A 22,043-nucleotide genomic window follows, 5' to 3' on the forward strand; every position below is an offset into this window, starting at 1 on the left:
CAGGGCTCAGGGGTCTCATTTCCTAGGCGATTCAATGCAAACAATGTAGATTTGGATCGGTTCACCCTCAGGCCACTGAATGTGCCGTATTCCTGCAGTAGCTGTGTTACTACTGGGCATGCTGTTTTAGGATGTTGGAAGTATATCAGCAGGTCATCCGCATATAGTGAGACTCTGTCTTCCCATTCTGATCCTCCAGGGATGCCATCCCAAGTTCGCGTATCTCGCAGCCATTGGGCCAGTGGTTCTATGGCCAGTGCGAAAACGAGGGCCGATAGTGGACAGCCTTGTCGCGTCCCTTTCCCCAGTGTGAAGGATCGCGACGTCCAACCATTCACCCTCACTTCAGCCGTCGGTGCCTCATACAGCAGTTGGACCCATGTTAGGAAACGTTCGCCAATCCCCATTTTACGCATAATCGCCCAGAGCGCCTCCCAGTGGACCGAGTCGAAGGCTTTCTCAAAGTCCACTGCGAGTACACCCACAGGGGCATCCAGGGTCTGGGCGCGCTCAATGGCCAGGTGAAGTCTGCGTATGTTCATCCTCATGGATCTACCGGGCATAAAACCACATTGATCTGGGTGTATTAGGGATGTTATGACCTGTTGTAGTTGTGTGGCCAGTAGTTTCGCCAGTATCTTCGTTTCGCTATTAATCAGAGCCATTGGCCGATAGGAGCCGCAATCGTCCGGAGGTTTGTCTGCTTTGGGCAAAACAATTATTGTCGCCTTCCTTAAGTCTGCTGGTAAACTGCCTTCGTCTCGAGCATGTAGATACAGCTTAAGTAAATGTGGGGCCACTTCAGTTCCGCCTATCTTCTTCCAAGTTTCAATGGGGAAGCCGTTTGGACCAGGTGTCTTTCCAGTTTGTAGGTGCATCATAGCTGCCACTATCTCGTCTTCTGTGATTTCCATTTCCAGCATGGCTGTTTGTTCTGCAGTGAGAGAGGGGAGGACGATCTTTTCCAACACAGAAATTTCAGTGGGGAGCTCAGGTGCGCTGTATAATTTCTCATATTTAGCAAATTCCTCCGCGATGTCTGCATCTGTAGACCTTGTTTCAGCGTTTTGTGTTCTGATCGCTCTCACTTGATTGTGGCCCTTGTCCCTCCGCTCAAGCCACGCTAGCATCTTTCCAGCTTTGTCTCCTGTTTCGTAAATTCTGGCTCTCATCGCTCCATGTGCCTCTTTAGCATTGTCCAGCGCAATATTTTGCAGTTTTTTCTGAGCTAGGATCAGGGCTCTATTCGTGTCGGGGTTGCCCTGGGTTAGGTGTGTTTCCTCCGCTAATTTGACGTTTGATTCTGCTTCCCTTATCGATTTCAAGTGTGCTTTCTTTTGTGCCGAGGTCCAGGAGATAATCTCCCCACGAATCACAGTTTTGTAAGCTTCCCACAGGGTGATGGGGGAGTCCACAGTACCTACGTTTAATTCGAAGTATGTTGTGTTAGCGTTCTGTAGTCGTTCTACCAGTTCCGGGGATCCCAAATGGTAATTGTTCAATCTCCATACTGGAGATGGGAGTGGTTTGTATGTCGCAATGGACATGAGCAGGGGGGAATGATCCGAGATGCCTCTTGGGAGGTATTCTGCCTGTGTCCCTGTATGTATTATTGATGCTGGTATAAAAAAATAGTCCAGGCGTGACAAAGACGCATGCACCCCAGAGTGGTAGGCGTATTCCCTGCCTTACGGGTGGAGATCCCGCCACACGTCTCTAATTCCAAAGGCTTCGACAAAGCTAGCTAGGTTAGTTCGGCGGTTCGGGTCTCTACTGCGCAGGTGTGTGCGGTCTTGAACATTATCCATTACGTTGTTGAAATCTCCCCCCAGGATCAGGATGTCTGCCGTGTCCATCGTAAGCAGTGGTTATGTCTTCTATCAGCGTGGCTTGCAGTGCGGGTGGGGCATAGATCGCCAGTAGGGAGATCGTTTTGTTCCATAGCGTGCCCGTGACATACGTGTACCTGCCACCAGTGTCTTGAGTCGTGCTCGTGAGTGTGAAAGGAATTCTTTTATGTATCAGGATTATTACTCCTCTGGCTCCCATCGTGCATCCTGCCTGTATTGCTGTGCGGTAGTTGGATCGTTTAAATAGTGCATTGGTTGTGCCGGCTAGGTGGGTTTCAGTTAAGAAAGCTATGTCTGGGCTGTGTCTGTTAAGAAGTTGCCGCACTAATCGTCTTTTCAGACTGCTTCCTAGACCATTTACGTTCCAGGTGAGGAGTTTTAAAGTCCGAGTTTTAGTGACTTGTGAGCTCATTTAAGCGTTCGAGGATAAAGTGGCAACGGTGATCCATGGACACTGACCATTGTGTGCATGCATACCACGGCAGAGAACAACGGCCCATTTCGCTCCACATTCTGTGTCTCGAGTATTTTGATGTTCCACTGAGTTTGTCCATCCTTTAAACATAAAAACACATACCCAACTCCCCCCTCCCTATACTTCACCCCCAACTGAAGCATCTGTCGCCCCATAGTAACTCAAACCCAAACTACTAGCTTCTAAATAAGTTTCAAGAGAGGGTCCTTCTCGGGGGGGGGGGGGTCCCTCTTTCTTGCGCTGAATGTTAGCGTTTTGCATGGTGGGGTGTTTCTCATGCTACAGCCAGTGTTGTAGCAACAGTGCGTTCATTTAGTATAGTAGGGCATTCCGTTTCTTCATTGCAGGATGTTACTTTATTCAGTGCACAACCGGTTCCGCAGCAGGTTCTGGAGCCTCTTGTTCGTTTCGTTCCGGATTTCTCCTTGGTTAGGCCCGCTGTGGTCTAGGCCTGGGTCTTCCTCTGTGTTCCTGTTCTTGTGGACCAATCTCCTTCAATATGAGCCTCGGCCCATCTCCAGGCTTCCTGTGGGTCTGTAAAATGAACTGTCGATCCCTTGTGATAAATCTTGAGTTGGGCTGGGAAGAGAAGGCTAATTGCCTCTTAAGTGGCTCAAAGGATTGTCTTGCGCGTTGCACCTCCTGGGTGTAATCTGGGAAGAAGGCTATTCGCGACCCATTGTGTGTGACTGACCCATGTGAGCGCGACATTTGCAGGAGTGCGTCTCTATCGCGATAGTTCAGTAATCTAGCTATTATTGTCCGAGGTGGAGCACCAGGGGTCGGCTTGCCCGATGGCATTCTGTGGGCCCTCTCTACAGAGAAAATTTTTGAAAAAGAGTGAGGTTCAAAAATGTCAGTCAGCCACTGTTTGAGGAACAACTCCAGGCACTGCCCCTCCTCCCCCTCCAGCAGGCCCAGAATGCGGACGTTGTTGCGACGAGACCTTCCCTCTCCTTCATCCACTTTAGTCTCCAAGGTTTTCAAGCGGGACAGGGCTTGGGACAGCTGTCTGTTTATCGCACTGATGTTGTCCTCCGCTTCTGAGATACGGTGCTCGGCTTCACCGGTTCTGGATGTTAGCTTCTATAAATCGTGCCGCAGGAAGGAGACATCCGCTGCGATGCTATCCATCTTAATTTCCATGGCAGAGCGGGAACTAGCGATGGCAACCATGACATCTCGTAAGGAGAGGGGTACTTCATCTGGCGGGGAGGTCGGTTGTGCAACCACTCCCATCTGAGACGGGGTGGCAGCGACCGCAAATTGGTCCATGCTGCTTTGGGTTTATGCTTTCTTTTGCCTGTCTTTTCCCATCTCGATGTGCGTTTGGCGTTGTGGTAGAGGGATTAGTACCGCATGAACAGCCCCAGCGCAACCGCCCCTTCGTTTCCCACACCTCCTCCTGCGTAGGGAGAAATCACCCCCTTTCTTTGGGTATTGTCCCCCAATGGTTGATTCTTCAGGGAGGTCGAGAGGGCCTAAAGGGGGGAGGAGGGCCCACTTACTTGTCGTGCCTCTGGGTTGCTTCCAATGCAGTTGCCGGTCCCCCACCGCAAACCGATCTCCACGTGGAAGCGCAGGGAGGAGGGTAGGGCATGCCACGGGATCGTCACCAGGCCTCGGCTGCCATCCCGGATACAGATCGTGGGCCAGCAGCCCACAGCATGTGCTCCTCCGCGCCTTCTGTTCCCACGGTGAGTTACAGAGGATTACTCAGTCAGTGGCGCCGATTTTGGGGGGGCAGATACACAAAGCTTGTGGGTTCCGCAAGTGTCAGCGGGTGGGTTCGTCGCTGTGTTCCAGCAGCAGTGCTGACACCCAGCCGAGACCCACCTCCTCGCGAGGACCTCCCGTGCAGGGAAGGGAGAGAGTACCAGCTGTTTCAGTTGAAGTTTGGCCGGAGGACCTCTCTCTCTCCTCCGGTCTCTACCTCTGGCCCCTCGGCCACCAGGGCGGCACCCGCGTTGCGAAAGGCAGCACCGGTTCCCAGCCGGCGAGTATGAGGCTGCAACCCCCGGCCTCACCTCCACTCCTCGGGCACACTGCTCCTCCGGTCTCTCAGGACGCCGCTGGAGGTCCCCGCTCTCCGGTTCCAGGGAGGCTCCAGCTGTGTCAGCTGCGCACCTCCTCCCCAGCAGACAGGCATGGGGAGTCGGCTCCGCTCTCCGCGCATCAGCCGCCGTGCACAGGCAGCAGTTGTCGCTCGTCCAGCTTCACTGCGACACGGCGCAGGTATCTTCCCCCACCGCAGGCGCCAAGGGGTTCTGTCCGTTAGAAGAGACGAGTCGAGGCGGCCATCTTGGAGGCGCCTCATGCGTCCTATGCGCCGAAACTACTTTTCGCCTTAAAACCACAAGGCACAGGATTTGCGAGCCGAAACTTGACACGGAGCTGCTTCTCACAGTTAGCCAGTTGTACTTGAAAGTTCGGGTTGCTACGTCCCACCAGACAGGATAATATTGTCAGGATGTTGTCGGCGGCAAGAGGAGCTCATGGGACTCGCGTCTTCTGAGCTCGCATGTTGGCCACGCCCCTCTCATTCTCCGTTTTCAAGTTGCAAAACCTGCATCTGGATTGTCTGTGGATGATTAGTTCTTCACCCGGGTTAATTCAGCCATTAAGAAATGTCCACATGTGTCAACAAATTAATGTTTGACAAACCAATCGCTATTGAATGTTTTTAGTTTTTGTCCTTTTCACTAAATTGCTATTAATTTGACTTTATTTGCATTATGGTTAACGATTTAACCTTTAGCAAACACACACACAATACATACATTAAATACATACAATGCATACATAACGCTACCATTTTTTCTACACAGCTTTTAAAACGGAATCAAAACAGTTTAAAACAGTAATACTTGAAGATATTTCGTTAGAATTCATAGTTCGATTCCCATGGGCTTCTTTACACGTGAGCCAGTCTGGAATTAAGGTGCCGGTAACAACGTTACCAGCACCTTTTCCGGACGGGCCCACCCACTCGGACTCTGCCAGCAGGGGCTGCCCTGCCCATAGTTCAGGCCCCCACCGGCAGATAAATCACTGAAGGACCGGCACTGTACAACTGTGCTGGTGCTTCAGTGTTCCCATTCCCGTGGAGTCCTCTGCGACGCTACAGGAATGGAACTTAACGCCACTGCCCGTAATATCGGGCAGCAGAAACGGTAAGCCGAAGTTGCCGGTAGGCTGTCGGTATTACCGGTGACCTCGTAATGAGGGCCATAGTCTTGGGACAAAACGACATTGTATTTAAAAAGCCTTATAAACAATTGCTATTAATACATTGTGTGTACTCCAGTTAAGAATTTACATTCCTTACCCATTTTTCCTGAATGTAGATGAGTGTTCTTTTAAATGGCATATGGTTAAAATTAGGATGGTGGATAATACCGTTGTCCTTGGGGGAAATTTGTAAGTATTTTAACTTTTATTTCTTTTTATGTTTTGTTTTTTTTTATGCTCGGCCTTGTTCACAACCTGGGTTTACATGAGCAATACTCATTTCTATGGTTATACTAACATGAGGTCTATTATGCTTAGTTATCAAAATATGTATCTGTTTTTATTTTTCTTTACCAGGTGGATCTGGGAAATTTTGAACTGTACCCTCCAGTTACATTTCGACTGAAATCTGGCTCTGGTCCAGTTCATGTATCTGGGAATCATTTGATTGGTAAGATATTCATTTTGCAGAGTTTGGATGTCAAGTTAAATGTTTTCCAAGTGAACCATTATTTCTTGTCATAGATCAAAAAATGAATTGCACCCCAGGCTTCATTTTTGTGACTGAAGTGCTGTGTGGTCATAGGGTGTACCAAAAGGTATAATGAAGGCACTTTTAAGCATATGATTTGCAAACTTAAGATGATTAGGTGCAAATCTGTTAATGTAAAACATTTCTCCAAATACAAAAAAGCCACAATAGATCACTAGCAAAAAAATGTTTGATTTCATGGAGTGATGCCGTTTTTTGGATTGAAAGTCTGGTTTGTACGCTATTTTTAAACATATGGGGTCAAATACCCTGTTCTATGGAATTTCTTCCACTCAGGAAGATCTAAAACCACGCTTTAGCTCACTGCACCGTTCACAGAGGAGAAATATGCATGTTTATCAGTCTTTGTCCCACCCACAAGGGCAGTCCAGCGCCAAACTGCTAGGCAATTCAGTGAGGTGAAGCTGAGCCTCTCTAAGGCACAGTGAGAAAGGGGTCCACGTCTAGATTACCCTTGCTTACTTAGGTTGAAACCCCAAGGTTTGAAAAGGAGTGTGGAAACCCCTCTATTGGGAAGCATTTTTTCTTAATTTGTAAAATGTGGGGTTTCACCCTAACTAACCCATGGTAATCCAGATATGGACCCCTTGCTCACTATGCCTTGGAGAGGCTCAGCTTCACCTTCAAGGCATAAAATAAGCAGTGTCGCATAGCAATTTGCTATGCAATTCTGTACATTTGTGTATCAAAGCTAGCTATTTAAGTTACCCTGATGAATGAAAGCATGGCACATTCTGCATTCCTCTCTTGCCCTTGGGGCTCTCACCACCCTCTTCTCTTTTCACTGCAAGTTCAAATGGGGCTAATGGAGAGCGAGTGCAATGGTAATCATTTGCTCCACTCTTAAATGCCAAAGGCCTGTGTGGTAGTGCTAGGCAAGATATTTTGTTTTCTTTTTCAAATAATTGCAAACCAGAGGTAATCAGAATGTTACTTTTATTAAGCTAACTATAATAATAATCATAATTTAGCATTTATATAGCGCTACGAACCCTCGGGTATCTGAGCGCTGCTTATTACCCACGGTGTGTGGTGCTCATTTATCGACCTCGGAAGGATGAAAGGCTGAGTTTGGCCCTGCCGGGATTCGAACCTGTGTGAGCAGGCTCTGCACAGATGCCAAAGCAAGCGCTCTACTCGCTGTGCCACTTGACCGGCTAACTATATCCTCTCTGGTAAAGACCAGTATGTGTTAACTTTATTTTCTTTAAGACATTAATGCAATTCCATTCCTAAAAATTTAAGTTGTTGCATAATTACAGTTTTGCTACTGTTATACATTGCATTGTCTCCATGCTTTACGGTAAAGTTAAGGTTAGTTTATCTAAAGCTCATAGTGTCAACCATATTGTATTTTTTGTTGTATCGTATTACCAAGTGAACACTTTTGAAAATGTACATGATCTCACAGCCAAATGCTTTTGATGGCAAACCTAGTTCCGTGACTTGCTGGTTGCTTTCATCTGTGTAACTGGTGCTCAATCCATGTGCTGATCCCATACCTTGACATTATATCGTATCACCCTGTTGCTTTATTCCAGCTGCCATGAAAGTGAGATGTCCCGCAAACTAAAATATTCCACCTAGTTTGCCAATTATTCTGCATGCTATGCCATACACTTTGCTTAGTCACTTTCTTTCCTCTTGCATAATGTCTACACAAAGCTAACTGGATATTTGAGCTCCCTTTGCTGAATGATTATGATTGCAATATATTGACTCATGTGGGAGAGAGCTGACCAAAATGTTTTCAGAGCTTTTTTTATCATATCTACTTGTGTCCATTCATGCAGCTAACCTGTTACATTTTGCAGACTTATCCAGGGCTCGCAAAGTCTTTTTGCCCACTCGTGTAGTCAAGCAGGTTTTATGAAGGGCGAGTACCATTTGTAAGGGAGGTTTGAAACTTTGATTTAATATTTACTTTGTTTGCATTAAATGTCAAAAGTTTCATTGCACATGGCTGGCCTCTGGGTGGCAACAATGTGCCAAACAGCGGGTTTGTATTGAAATGCACCATTTTCCAGAAAGCACATTTCAATTATTAGTCATCTGTTGCCATGGATCGAGCGCATTTCTCTTGGTTCAAGAAGGTAAACTAAGTTACTCAACCTGCAGGTCTAGTGGAATTTTAAAGAATTTGCAAGGTCTGACTCATTTCACTAATGTCTTACTTCACTGGTATACAAAACTGCGGTATTGTTTCTCATTTTATGTCTTGGGTACAAATAACTTCTGGTGACATTACAAATATTAGTAGAATGTTGCTAATCAAATGGGGTTGCTTGCTAATCAAGAAAATGTTAATTGGCAATCTCTTCTAATCAATTTTTTTAAACTAATTTATGCCTTGACCTGTGAAGGGTGCAGTGAGCTAAAACGTGGTTGTAGATCCTCCTGACTGGAAGAAATTCCATAGAACAGGGTATTTGACCCCATGTTCATTCTCAGTAGAGGGGCTCCCACATCCTTGCTTAATTTAAATAGATTTGTATTGTTTTACAGCCAGTAAGGAAGCTCAGCGCCTTGAGCGCTGACTGCTGTGATCTGCAGGTTTCAGGTTCGAACCCCAGCAATGTCAACTCTGCCTTTCATCCTTCCGAGATCGATAAATGTACCAACTTCTGCATGGTGGTAATTGTATGTAAATATGTTCTTTTTAAAAAAAAACATAATTTTGACAAATGACAGACTTCACAATAACACCTCTGGTACAGCATGCAGATGTTAACATAATAAAGTACACCTAACATACGCATCAGCAGTGCGACGGTTAACCCCAGCCCCATCCCACTTTACAGTGGTCCATTGAACACCTCATCTTGAGGTCTAATAAGACATGTACATGCAGTTATGCAGATTGTATTTATTTATGTAGCGCCTATACACCAGAAGTGTTTCAAGGAGGGTGGGAACAAGGGGAAAAAACAGTCGCTCTGAGCCTTTGAAATTCGGAGACGAAAATGGTCTGCACAGGCAGAGTAAGTGCATGAAAAACATTCAACAGTTGTATGATATTTTATTTATATCGCGCTCGTACACAAGTGAGACAAAACAAATGGGCCTGACGGCGATTCTGTCGTTTTACCAGTGCAATTAAGGGGAGAAGACAGGGGAGAACAGACAGACAGACAGACTGACTAACTATCTTCAGGCATGTTGCATATGGATCGTGCAAGTGCATAGACGATAACAGGGAGGGGAAGGTCCTAGTGCACCCAGTCGGTGGATACTGGGTTAAGTGCAGAGTGAGCCACTCTCTTGGGTTTTCTAGTGTCGTGAAGGTTGGTGGGTGTAGAGCCTTGAGGCAAGTGCGAGAGAGGACTGGCAGAGGTGCACGAGACAGGTGAGACTCTGAGGTACACCAGGCGGCCAGTCAGCAAGCTGTAAGGCAGAGGAGGGAGCGATGGAGAGAGCAGAGAGCTAGGTTAGCAGGGTAGAGGGAGAGCAAAGGAAGAGGAAGGTCTTGAGAAGTTTCCAGAACTTAAGAAGGTCCGGCTCAAGATGGAGGGCGGCAGGGAGGCTATTCCAAAGGGAGGCACTTGCTGAGGATAAGGACCTCCCTCCAAATCTTTGCTTGGAGAACCAGCTCACTCACAGAAGATTGGAGGTAGATGAGCCTAGGGCTTTTGAGGGACAGTATTTAGTTGGGCAGCGTTGCAGGTAGGTCGGTCCCAGGCTCAGGGTCTTGAACTGGATCCTTGCAGCCACAGGGAGCCAGTGAAGGGATTTCAGCGCCGGAGAGATGCAGTTCCTAGGCTTGAGGCCAAGGATAAGTCTTGTGGTTCTGTTCTGGATGAGGTGCAGAGGGCGCAGGCCTGAGGAAGGGAGGTTGAGGAAGAAGCTGTTTCAATAGTCCATCCTAGAGAGAACCAAGGCTCTGGAGACAATGAGCCTCTGGGGGGAAAGTGAGAAAAGGTAGAGTACCTCTGAGCAGGTGTAGCTGATGGTTAAACTTTTTAGAGATGTCGGATGTGAGAGGAGAAAGAGAGTGGGGATCGAAGATTACCCTGAGGTTTTTTGCCTCACAGGTGGGTGCGGGCGCAGGGCCAAGGGAGGCCGGCCAGAGTGAAAGTGGAAAGCAGGAGCAGGGGGTCCTAATGCGAACAATCTCACTCTTACTGCTGTTGAGGCAGAGGTTGTTTGCAGCACACCATGACTGAATAGCGGGCACACAGTCGGATATGAGCGAGGAGGAGGAGGAGGCGGCTGAGGGTAGCTTCGAAGATAGTTGCGTGTCATATGCGTAACACTGGAAGTTAGAGGTGAAAGTGGCAATCGCACGTACCAAGGCAGCCATGTAGATGTTAAACCATGGGGAGAGGTTAGATCCCTGGGGAACACCACAGGTTGAGAGTGCAATAGTTGAGAGAAATGCTCTGAATTCCACCTGGGATAGGCGGTCAGAGAGAAAGGAGATTATCCACGCCAGAGCCTGACCTGTGATTCCCAGGGTGTCGCGGAGACGTGCAATCAGGATGTTGTGGTTAACTGTGTCAAAGACAGAGGAGAGGTCGGGGAGAATGAGGACAGAGGGAGTGTTGGTGTCGAGATTTGAGAGCAGGTCTTAACGGGTGTTCAGAAGAGCAGTTTTCATGCCTCTAGATGCTCTAAGGCCAGACAGTCCTGAAAGCAGCCAATAGATTCAGTGTTGAGGGTCAGCTGATTTATAGCCAACTTCTCCAGGAGTTTGCCCAAGAAAGGAGTGATGGAGATAGGGCGGTAGTTTGCCGGAATGGAGGGGTCGGCAGAAGGGAAACTCCAGTGGAGAAGGAGAGATTGCAGAGATCAGCCAAGGCTGGGGCGAGGGAGTCAATATTGTCCTTCATAGTTTTAGAGAGGGAGGAGTCCACCTGTTTGGATGAAGCCTTCATAGACCGGACTTGTCTGGTGACCTCATCAGGTGCGACGGGTGAGAGAGAGGAGAGGGTTAAGAGGAGGAGGGGCGCAAAGGGAGGCTCTGGTGTTGCCGTATACTGTGGAGTGGAAGAGAGGGAGCAAAGGATGTCTTGGGATTTTGTGATGAAGTGTGCAGCCAGGGCCGGGCAAAGGTCCTAGGTGGGTGTGACAGAAGAAGAGGCTGCTGCAGGATTGGCCAGTTCCTTGCACACTTTGAAATGTTTGGCCGTGTTTGATGCCGAAGAGATGCTGGCTTGAATAAAGACACTTTTCTTGGAGCGGATGCAGAGTCGATATTGCCTTTGAAGGAGGCTGCTGGCCAGTTTGTCAGATGGTCCGTCCGATGAGTTCCATTTCCACTCAGCTGCCCTACATTTGCGTTTAAGGGCAGCCAGATCAGAGTCGTACCAAGAGTTGCACGTTTTGGAAGACTTCAGTCTCGACCCTCCTGACCGGGCCAAGAGTGTCAAGAGTGTCGGAGATGGAGAGGTTGAGGTTAGCGAGGGCTGTGTCAGGGTGGGAGTCAGCCACAGGAATGGGAGGAGGAGAGTAGGTGGAGTGAAAAGGCAGCCACTCACTTTTTTCATGGGTCTGGTGACTTTGAAGCCAAATGGCAGTGGCGGGTGTGTTGCTCCGAGAGGAGAGCGCCAGGTGTGTTGTGAAAAGAGTGGTCGGTCCAGGAGAGGGAGATGGATGTCAGTAGAAATGAGAGCATCCAAGGTGTGGCCAATGGTGTGCGTGGAGCCAGAGCGGTAGGATAGATAGGGAGAGAGAATCGCATAGGTTGCAGAAAGGTCCTAAGGAGTGGAGAGTCCAGATGGATGTTGAGATCACCCATCAGTAAGAATTGAGAGAAGGAGGAGAATAGAGAGGCGAGGTCAGCCCATTCCGAGAGGGAGAGAGTGGACTCTCCTGGAGGCCGATACAAGGTTGCCATAATGAGAGAAGATTTAGGGGAGAGTGAGAGTCTGCGAACTAGGCACTCGAAAGGAGGAGTAGGCCTGAGTAGGGATGATGGACACAGGTATCCTTTCTGGGAAGATGAGCGCAACTTCCCCACCTTTCTTCTTAGGCCTAGGCACAGAGAGGATTTTGTAGTCTTCAGGGAGGATTTTGTAGTCTTCAGGGAGGAGTGTGTCAAAACTTGTGACGGAGCTCTCCTTGAACCAAGTCTCTGTGATGGCGAACACATCAGGATCCATGAGTTTGAGGAGGTCGCAGATGTCAGACGAGTGTTGATAGCAGAGCAAGTGTTGAGCGTGGCAATGTGGAGCAGCTTGCTATCTTTGAGGCCCTTCCTCAAGAGGGGGGGGGAGAGGGGGATGGAGTCACAGGGTACCGTGGTCCAACCTGAGGGTGGCAAGAGGCAGAGGCATTGCTAGGGGGGGCTAAGGGGGCTAACGCCCCAGGTCTTTTCGTTGTAGCCCCGGATAGAATCTCAGGAGCTACAACTAAAAGGCTAGCTAGCCCCCAGTCCCAACAGTTCCGACATCAGCGTAGCCCCGGGTCTTTTCCAGACCTAGCAACACCCCTGGCGAGCGGGGCCAGAGGGAAAGTAGAGGATGGTGAAGGAGCCAAGGGGTACGGGACAGAACGGCAGGGTGAGGGTGCCTGTACAGAGGAGGAGGAAGGCACAGAGGGCAAGGGAGCATAACCGGAGGGAGAGGTGAGGTTTGAGAAGTGAGCGAGGAGCCTGTCTAAGAGAAGAAGTTTGGGTTGAGGACCCTGAACCATGATGGTTCGATTGAGATGGACATTAATGAGGACTCTGGAAATCGTGAAGAAGTCAAGGAGAACCTCCCAGCGAGTGCCACCATCAATGGGAGAAGAGGTGATGGGAGAGAGTAAGCCAACCATGTAACTAGTCCATAAGCCAGGTCCATTTTTGAAGAAAAGGATGTTGGTGAGTCTCTCTCTGGCGGAAGCCGCGACAAAGGTGTCGGCAATAGAAAGGCCTGGGTTGGAGCCCAGAATGTCCTTCAGTTTGTGATAAGAACACACGTAATGGGTTCCAAAGGTTCTTAAGCCTGCAGGCGGGGGCTGTTGTAGCAACCTAGTGCTCTTCCGTTGGCATAGACTAGATCTTTTAGCCACTCAGAACTTGTTGGGGGAGACTTCGACTTCCATTGTCTGAGAATACACTTTTTAGCCACCATGCAAGCCAGATTGAAGAACCTCTGGGTAACTATGGGGACCTTACCAACATTGACCAGAAGATATTTGATAGAAGACATGGTAGGCGGGATCCCAGTGATGTCTGATGAAGCATCAGCTACTTGGTGTCAGAAATGAGGAAAAGGGGGGCATTTCCAGAACATGTGCATAAAGTTTGTGGGTGAGACGCCACATTTCAGACATGCATCACTGGTCTCAGGGTAAAACCTGGAGATCATAGCTGGTGTGTAATGCAAACAGTCCCAATTCTTAAAATGAATCAATCTGTATCTGACATTCATAGACACTTCTTTAGTGAACAGGCAACATCTCTTCCACTGTATGTCAGAAGTATCAAGTCCCAAGGCCATATATGCTGAACTGCTGGTCTCATGCAGTAATACTGTAGTATTTTCGTAGGATTATGTCCAAGTTTATTTGTGAAGTCACATAGCAATATCCCCAGAGGGACCCTATCCCTATGGGGATAGGGTCCCCTAGTATCAATTGACCCTCTTCCTCCAAGACCGCCGTATATCACCAACAAAGGACAGACCAATACCTGAGAATTTCCATAGTGGTACATTCCTATTGTATAAGACTGTTAGACCCACCCTTCTAAAAAAAAAAAGCCTGTACCAAGCACTTACCATGTTTCGCATGGGATAAAAGGTGCAGGAGTCTACGTATGTCATTAAAGATGACTTTTTTCAAGCTGGCAGGCGCCTCCCCTTATTACTTCAGCGGTAACTGTTACAACATTTGAGGAAGGAGCATGCCAGTATCCAGAAAATTGTGCTTGGGCTACCATTAATATAATTCAAAATCAGGCGCCGCCAACCCCCTATGCTTGTATGGCTGTGCGCATTTTCCCCAACTTATTCCAGCCACACCCGCCCCGCCCCAAAGACGATTTAGTGCCAGGGAACTCAATGTTGTGAAAAAAGCCCTGCTGGCCCAGATGGGTATATTACAAAAGAAATAGTAATTTAGGAAGTGATATAATTTCAAGTAAGTAGAGACGACCATACAATGACATTGGGTGTGCAGACCATACTTTCACTTTTGCAGTAAGGTGCAGTAAATACTCTGCATAATTATCAGCATAAAGTGATTGCAGCTATCTGGAGACCTTAATGCCAAGATATTTGAATGTTGTTGTGACCTACCTGAACTGCATTCAATTGGGGAGTGGACTGGTATCAGTAAAGGGGAACAGTTATGATTTGGTCCTATTGTATCCCTAAAACCTTGTGAATGCATGTACGTCATCCATAATGGGGCTTAGATTCGTGGGTCTTGAACATATAATAACATGCCATCCGCATAAAGCGAAATCACTTGTGGTGGTCCAGCTATACATCTGACCCTATGTCCGTGATTCTCCTGCACCAAAGGCTGCAAGTGACACTATTGTGCGAAAAGCAGAGGAGAGAGTGGGCACCCTCAACATGTCCCCCTCCCCAACTGTATCCCTGATGATAATGTTTCCCTGGTGCTGACCCTCGCTGTAGGATGAGAGTATCGGAGCTGGACACAGCTAAGAAAATACTATCCGAATAGTCAGAGGACTGCAAACAGATGCTTCAGTACACAGAATCGAAGGCCTTAGCATCTAATGAGGCTGCTGCTGCACTGGCGTGCAGGGTTTTTTGTGACCTAAGTCACCTCAAGTTTAATGCAGTGGACCGGGTCGGTATGAATCCTGACTGATCGGGGTGTACCAGTAATGACCTATAATGCAGAAGTCTGAATGCCAGGATCTTAGCAAAAAATTTTGTGTCTACATTTATTAATGACAGATATGAGGCTTCTGGTGGCTTGTTGGGCTTTAATAACATAATTGCTTCTGTCAGGGGTGGTGGAAGTTCCCCTATTTCCAGCGATTCCTCCCATAGGCGGAGCAGATGCAGCGCCAAGTTTAATTAGAATGCTTTGTTTCCACACTCAAACCATCTGACCCGGGTGCCTTGCCAGATGCCAGCGCCTTTATAGCCACAATCACTCCTTCGATGATCAGAGGTAAATCAAGTGCCATTTGCGCCTCATCTGGGCAACATTAATCTCCTGCAAATTCCAGAGATGTCATAATACTCTTCCGAGCATATGTCTGCATTAGCATATCCTAATTTTTGAATTCCAGATTGATAGCCCCTTCAGCGGTGAGAATATTACCAGTCAAACTCGTAATTCCAACTATTGCCTGTGCATCCCACCTGATAGTCCGGGCTAGGGATCTTAAGACCTACCTGCTCGCCATATCTACGAGATAGAACCAGCCTAGAAATGTAATCTACTTCCTTTTATCCACCAGATCCTGACATTTTAACAGATTGCCCTTAATCATACCCAACAAAGCCCTATTATTAGTCGCCTCATATTAATTTTTGAGGCGCTGCATCTGATCCTCCATATCCCTTTGGTCTCATCTGAGGGCCTTTAGGGTCTCCACCGACCATGACAATACAGCCCCACATGTGTGTGTTTATAGTTTAAATGCTTCCCAAATTGCGGAGTCCAGAGACAAAGAGCCAACATTGTTGACAAAGAATTGATCTATTTTGCTTGAAGTGAGTATGTCAGTCTGGTGTTTAACTGCATGAAGGGGGACATCCTCCACATAGTGCGGGATCTGGGCGGCACACCTAAAGTGACAACCACACTGGGGAGTGGTCTGAGAATGTATGCAGAAGAATTTCCCATTTCCACATGTCAGACATTAAGCAAGTTGAGAGAAACCAATAATGTATTCTGGACAAGGTATTTACCGTGGAGTAGTAAGTATGAGTGCTAAATCTCCCTCCACTGTGAGACTCCCAGCACTTTATGCTGGACTTGTGGATTCTTTTTCCATGTGTCTAAGTGAGTGAAATCCTTTTTCCCCACTCACCCTTTCTTTTACTCTCTTCATGGGTGTAATTTAGCTGACTCTCCAAAGAATATTTTTGAATATATATACTTTCCTATTATTTTTTACGCATTTATTTATTGCAGCGCACAGCACTTTATGTTCAGTGTTGCTGGGTTGCCCTTTGGGCTTTCCTTTTTATTTTTTCTTGACTTACCTTGCAGAATTACTATTCTCAAGGGTAGATGGGGATTTTCTTCCCATTTTATATATTGAGACCAGCACACCACATCCCAGCGTGGAGTGCTTGAGAGATGCATATAATCCCCATTCTCACTGCTTCAGTAACTTATCTGTTACTGTGACAAGCTTACTATTCTGGCTGGTGGCATTGGTCATACTTTAACGTCTTTTGTGTTAATATTACATGCAATGTCAAACCAGCTGCGGTTATGCACAGAAGTGTCACCATTCTGCTCGAATTGTTGCTGCTTTTTTTTCCAGCATTTTTAGTGGGCTTGGTCTGCTGTCCTGGGTGGGAAAGGTCCTGGTTGTTCTTTTGTCTTCGACAGGAACCCCTTGTGTAGCCTGCCAAGGCTCCAGAGTGTCAGTGAAGGCTGGAAGTGAGGAAGGAGCCTGAATCTCTGTTAACCTTTGTATTCTGGCCTACCTGAGAAACCAGTTACCACTGGTCGGCCTGGCTGTCCTGATTGGACAGCCACCCGCCCTTTTCTGTAAACTGCGGGGAGATTTAGCAGAGGTTGTGTGTGGGTTCCTGTAGATCTGGCCTGGATCTTGGGGATGAAGACAAGTCGATAACTGGAACAGAAGACCCAATGAAGAAGAGAGGACTTCTGCAGCTACTTCCAGCGACCAGAGATGCCTGCTGTGTACCGCTGCCTGTGCTGACCCTTTCTTTGAAGCCACAAAGGAGTCCCCTCAGTCTAGAGACGACCTGCATTTTGAGCCATGTCACGACAAGCTGTGACCTTCCCCCGCTGCAATCGCAAATACCCTGGGACCTCAAGTCTGTGTGCTGAGTATCGTCTTCCGAAGTCTGATTCTCGCTGAAACTTTGACTACTGCTCGACCGCCAGAGAAACGATTCAACTCCTTGGAGTCCCCTCACCAGAGTGTAGGGCAGAAATGGCAAGGAGAATCCGACCGGCGACAACTGTCCTTCATCTGGTACCTTGAAAATTGTGTCAAATCCGGGCGCCTTTTCTGTCGACTGCTGCTGCAAGTTCCCATCCAGTGTCCATTCTTTCGTCCCCACAACCAAGAATCCAGAGACTGGGCTCTGTGCTGCTACATTGTGTAGGTGTCCATATGCAAGCTCTTCCTCCACTGCTGAGGTACTGTGTGGCTGAGGGTAGTACTTACCTGAAGTCTTGTGTCGCTCCTGTGCAGCTGAGCGGGTGATTAGTGTGTTTGGGAGTTCAACCATATCGTTCGCCCCGGTCGAAACCCATCTATGGAGCCTCCTACAAAGTCCCTGCAAACTTTCCACTGACTCTAAAGTCTGTACTTTCTTGGTCAACGAGAAATTCTCGGGCACTCCGACTTTCCTGCATCTGAGCCCTAGCCTAATCTGCCTACTGTTGGCTCCTGGACCACCAAGGCCCCCGTTCTGCCTCTGAGATCACTCATGCCTTGGAATAGGGAAGGACTTTCAAGTATAAGGCCTCTGACTAAGAAACACAGTGTTGCAAAGTACTTGCAACAAGGAGAGGGTTCGTAAAGTCCCACTTGGAGGTAAGAATTTAGTAAACTATCCCAGTGGTTAGTAGATCCCCCACAACCCCTCAGCTTTTCGTATCAGTCTGTACTACTCTGGAATCTTGGTAGTGGCAGAGCAGTCAGGCTTATCTTAAGAGGAAGATGTGAGCTGCAGGTAAGTACACTGAACTCAGTGATGCACATCAAAGAAACACATACATTTATATTAAAATATAGATGTGTTATATTTACACAAGAGCTACTGTTAAATATTTAGCACAATAAACCACCACACATAGTTATACTTTTAGATACTTTCAAAATGCCACTTCTTAATTAGTTGATAAACGCGTACAATGGTTACAGGAGTTTGACAGGTCTGCCGTATTATCTGGAATAACACACACCGGCAAGCTAAGATTGGATCTCCAAAATCATGCTTAAAGTTTTTTGCCAGAAAGGTTCTGCAAGCCAATGCCTTGCCTTGGCAAAGTAAATAGGAATAGGGGTTTCCATTTGCTTTAAAAAAGGTAATTGCGGGTAAAAATGAAAATGTACCATATTTGCCCTGTATAATACGGGTCTGGGCAATGCCCGTCTTTAGTTTGAGCTCAAGATCTTGAAAATATGGGAAGTCATTTAGGTGACTGCTGATAACTAGGCTCAAGTACTTATAACCTGAAACCACCTCCAACGTTTAATCCTCTGGTTAACAACCCAAAGCATAATCTTACACTTAGATTGGTTAATGGTCAACAAGTTGGCCTCTACATATTTGCCAAGGTGGGAACGCAGCCCCCGGAGTCTTGGCCAACAGCACCAGGTCGTTGGCTTAGAACAACCAGGGGATTGCGCTCCTTCCCAACTTTGAGTCTGAGATCATTTCGAGGAAAGCCAAAGGCATATCAGAAACAAAATAATTAAAAAGTGAACAGGCCAAAAGACAACCTTGCTTACGGCCTCTAAAGGTCTTAATAGGCCATCCAATGACAGTCTAATTTGAATTGTGGTCTTCAAATGCAACTTGTGTATCCAATAAACAAAACAAGGTAATCCGGGCATGCAGCTTTCTGCAATTTGTTCATAAGAAGGTCTCTGCAGACTGAGTTAAAGGCAGCCTGGAAATCAATGAATGCCGGGTATACTGGCTGCTTTTTGGATCATTCCTGGAATTTGATCGCCTGTAACACATGCTGGTTTATTGCAGTGCCCAGGCCAGGCATAAATCCAATTTGGTTTAGATCTCGTGCACCGGAGAGGTCCAGCCAGAGATTTAGATCTCTTAGCAAGAACCTAGCAAAATGTTTGCCTGGAATATCCAAAAGCGTTATCGGTTTATAATTGGTTGGGCATGATCTATCACCCTTCTTATAGATCGGTACAACAATCTATTTCCGCCAAGACTAGGGTATTAAACCAGTCCTGACAGTCTGCTCGAAGATGATCAACAGGATAGTAGGCCAGAACATTGGATGTTGTTTAAGCATAAAGTGTGATAACCGTCCGGGCCTGGGGCCCTGGATGTTGAAACTTTGAGATATAATCCAAAATGTCTTCCAAAGCAAAGTGAAGACCGTCATCATTTGGTCTGGGATCTAGATTGTCAATGCTCCTTAAAGGTGTGAGAGCATAGAGCGTCTTGTAAAAATGTGCCCAAACTTCCTTGGGCACAGAATTTATCTGAGCCGATAACTGAGATCCCTCAGAGGCCGTATTCAAATAATATAATTATAATTGGTTATTTATACCCAGAGGTTTCAAGGCACGGACCATATCTGGGTTGCTCGGTGTCGTCTTGCTTCCAAGGTGAGCGCGTTGCCCCGGAGCTATCCTCCTGAGACCGAAGGTAGTGATTTTTAGGAAGAAAATGGTTTAGTTATAGTTGTACTAGCAGGGCTTACTGTTCTAGAGGCAGTTTCAATGCACAGAGTCTTTTAACATCCAAAATGCAACCCTAGCTAAAAGGCAGTTCGGAGAGGCTTAAAGTCTTGAAATGCAGCAGAAGTCAAAAGATCCTCTGTATACTTTCTAATCTTTAGGATTGAAGATGCAAGAAGGCTTAACCAACATTGGAGACCATGTTAAAGGACTCGCTAAAGGCACACAAGCAGCGGCTTGAGTCAGAGGTAAGAGGGGGTTGCCCTGCACACCTCTACGTGTGCTCCAATGCTCTGGAGCGACTTTCTAGAATAAGATAAGCAATATTTTTCCCCGCAGTACCTTTGGTTAAAAGAAAACATTTGCGGCTGAATGCTCCTCGATGTTTCAGCTCTGGGCCTGACCTCCAGATTCCTTGGTCTGAAGACGAAAGGCAGGACAATGGACGGGATCTCTCAGCAGCAGTCTCGAGGGAGGACTTCTGGCACGGCTTTCATCAACTTCACTGGTCACTCTGTGGTGTTGGTGCTTTTTCTGCAGCAGCAACAAAAATCTTCTGTTACTGCAGTCCTGCACACTGTTGAGGGGACTTGGATGAGTTGGATTGTGTCTCTAGAGTGACCTTGAGGGCTCAGCAAAGACTTGGATGAATTCAGCCTTTCTATGACGATGCACTCAAAATGGGTAGCAGGTCTCCTGGTTTTGGGGTTCCGCAGCTCTGGAAAGTCGCAGGATATTGGGAGATGGCTCAAATCAAAGTGTGTCTTGGACTGGTTGTTCCCACCATTCAAAGGGAAGGAGGAAACCTCTTAAAAGTTCCTCTGTCGCACAAAAAACGGGATCAGGGCAGTGGCCACTTCACGGTGTTGCAGAGGGTCTGCAGGCATCTCTGGTAATCTTCGGTTACTTCAGCTTCCACTAGTAGACTTGCTTTTCACTCCAGGAGCCTCACCTTTTATCCAGTTGTAGCACTCGCTCCTCTGCAATCTCTGTCAGCAGTTTACAGAAAGGGGCATATGGCTGTCCAATCGGGATCACCAGACCACCGTTGGGCGCTGGTCCAACCGAGGCAATGGACATAACCCGCAGTAGAAAAATCCAACAATAGTTGGTAGGACACCAGTCATCACTAGGAGGTTTTCTATGTGACTAAAAAGTCTACTAGGGATGCCTTTGGCACTTCACATAAGGTAGTGTGTGTCAATCACTCAGACTATAACGTTTCTGGAGAGATACTAAGGATCAAGTATCTCTCTATCCTTAAGAACTGTAGTTACTTTAGGATAAAGAAAGGTATCTCCAAGGAGAACCTTAATGGTCCCCAGCAACACTACACATAAGGAGTTGTGTGCTGCATAAGTAAAATACAGCTGCCTTTAAGAGTTATGGAGGAAAGTAGACTCTGTAGGACAGGTAAAATACAAAGAATAGAGTTCCAAAAGTCAGAGCCCATAAGAATGAATGAGTGGAAAAAGGCTCCACTCATTTAGGATTTCAGAAAAAGGTTCAGAAGTCCAGCAAAAAGTGCTGGGGGTTCTCACTAGGAGAGGGGATGAAGCAAAAACATGATACATGGCCCTAAAAGTGTGTAACGTTTGATTCCTCAAACAGAATAAGTTACAAAGTGTCACTAAGTTCTTACTTAACTTTTGAGTTGCTTATTGCCTCGCTGAAAAATATAAGAAGTTATTTACTTTTGAATTGTGTTCCACTCTTCTAGAAAGTAATTAAGTTGGTATTTTCTTTATTATTCCTGAAACTGAATATGTGTACAAATCTACCAATAGGGTTTACTTGTCTTGAATAGCTGCTGCCATTCTAGAAGTGTAACATTGTGTTTTGCTTACCCTGAACTGCTTACTGCCTTTATAAAACAGTCTTCGAGTTCTCACCTTAAAATTGTTTCACTCTTCTAAAACGTATCATTGGTGTAACTGACTATTCCTTTAATGGAAATAGTGTAAGGCTTTATGGCCAATAAGGTTACTCCCCTTGAACACTTTAGTGCCATTCAAAATGTGTATCCTGAGTTATTGCTTGTCCATGAGTTGCTTCCTGCCCCTCCGAAAAGTATGTTATTTACTTACCTTTGAACTGTGTTCTGAAAAGTAAGTGGTGTACCTGTATCCATTCCTGAGAGAGGAATAAGTTACACCTGTTGCAAAGTCCTAGGTAGTGTATTATCCCTGAAACAGAAGAACATGTACAGTGGCCAGTTTCACTTGTAAAAGTGTTGGTTTAACTATAGTATTCCTGAAACTGAATAACACTGTGGGTTACCATCAATTAAGTCTGCCTACCTTGAATTACATCCGGTCATTCTAATGTGGTTTTACACCCCATGAATAGCATTCTGCCATTCTAAATGTGTATCACTAGATTTTACTCAGCTTGAACTGCATACTGCTATTCTAAATTAGGTTTGTCCTTTGGTTT

At 46.8% G+C, this 22,043-nt stretch overlaps 1 protein-coding gene across 2 annotated transcripts in view; it reads left to right on the forward strand.

Moving 5' to 3' along the window:
* NPM3 (nucleophosmin/nucleoplasmin 3) overlaps positions 1–22,043 on the forward strand; it is a 328,347-nt gene that overhangs the window by 214,372 nt on the left and 91,932 nt on the right. For both annotated transcript variants that reach the window (XM_069611627.1, XM_069611628.1), the window contains exon 4: positions 5,914–6,007. In XM_069611627.1, the coding sequence (XP_069467728.1) occupies positions 5,914–6,007 (94 nt within the window). The remainder of the gene's footprint in view (positions 1–5,913; positions 6,008–22,043) is intronic.

The sequence above is a fragment of the Ambystoma mexicanum genome, chromosome 8, assembly GCF_040938575.1.
Source record: "Ambystoma mexicanum isolate Mex_15411 chromosome 8, UKY_AmexF1_1, whole genome shotgun sequence".
Lineage (NCBI taxonomy): Eukaryota > Metazoa > Chordata > Amphibia > Caudata > Ambystomatidae > Ambystoma > Ambystoma mexicanum.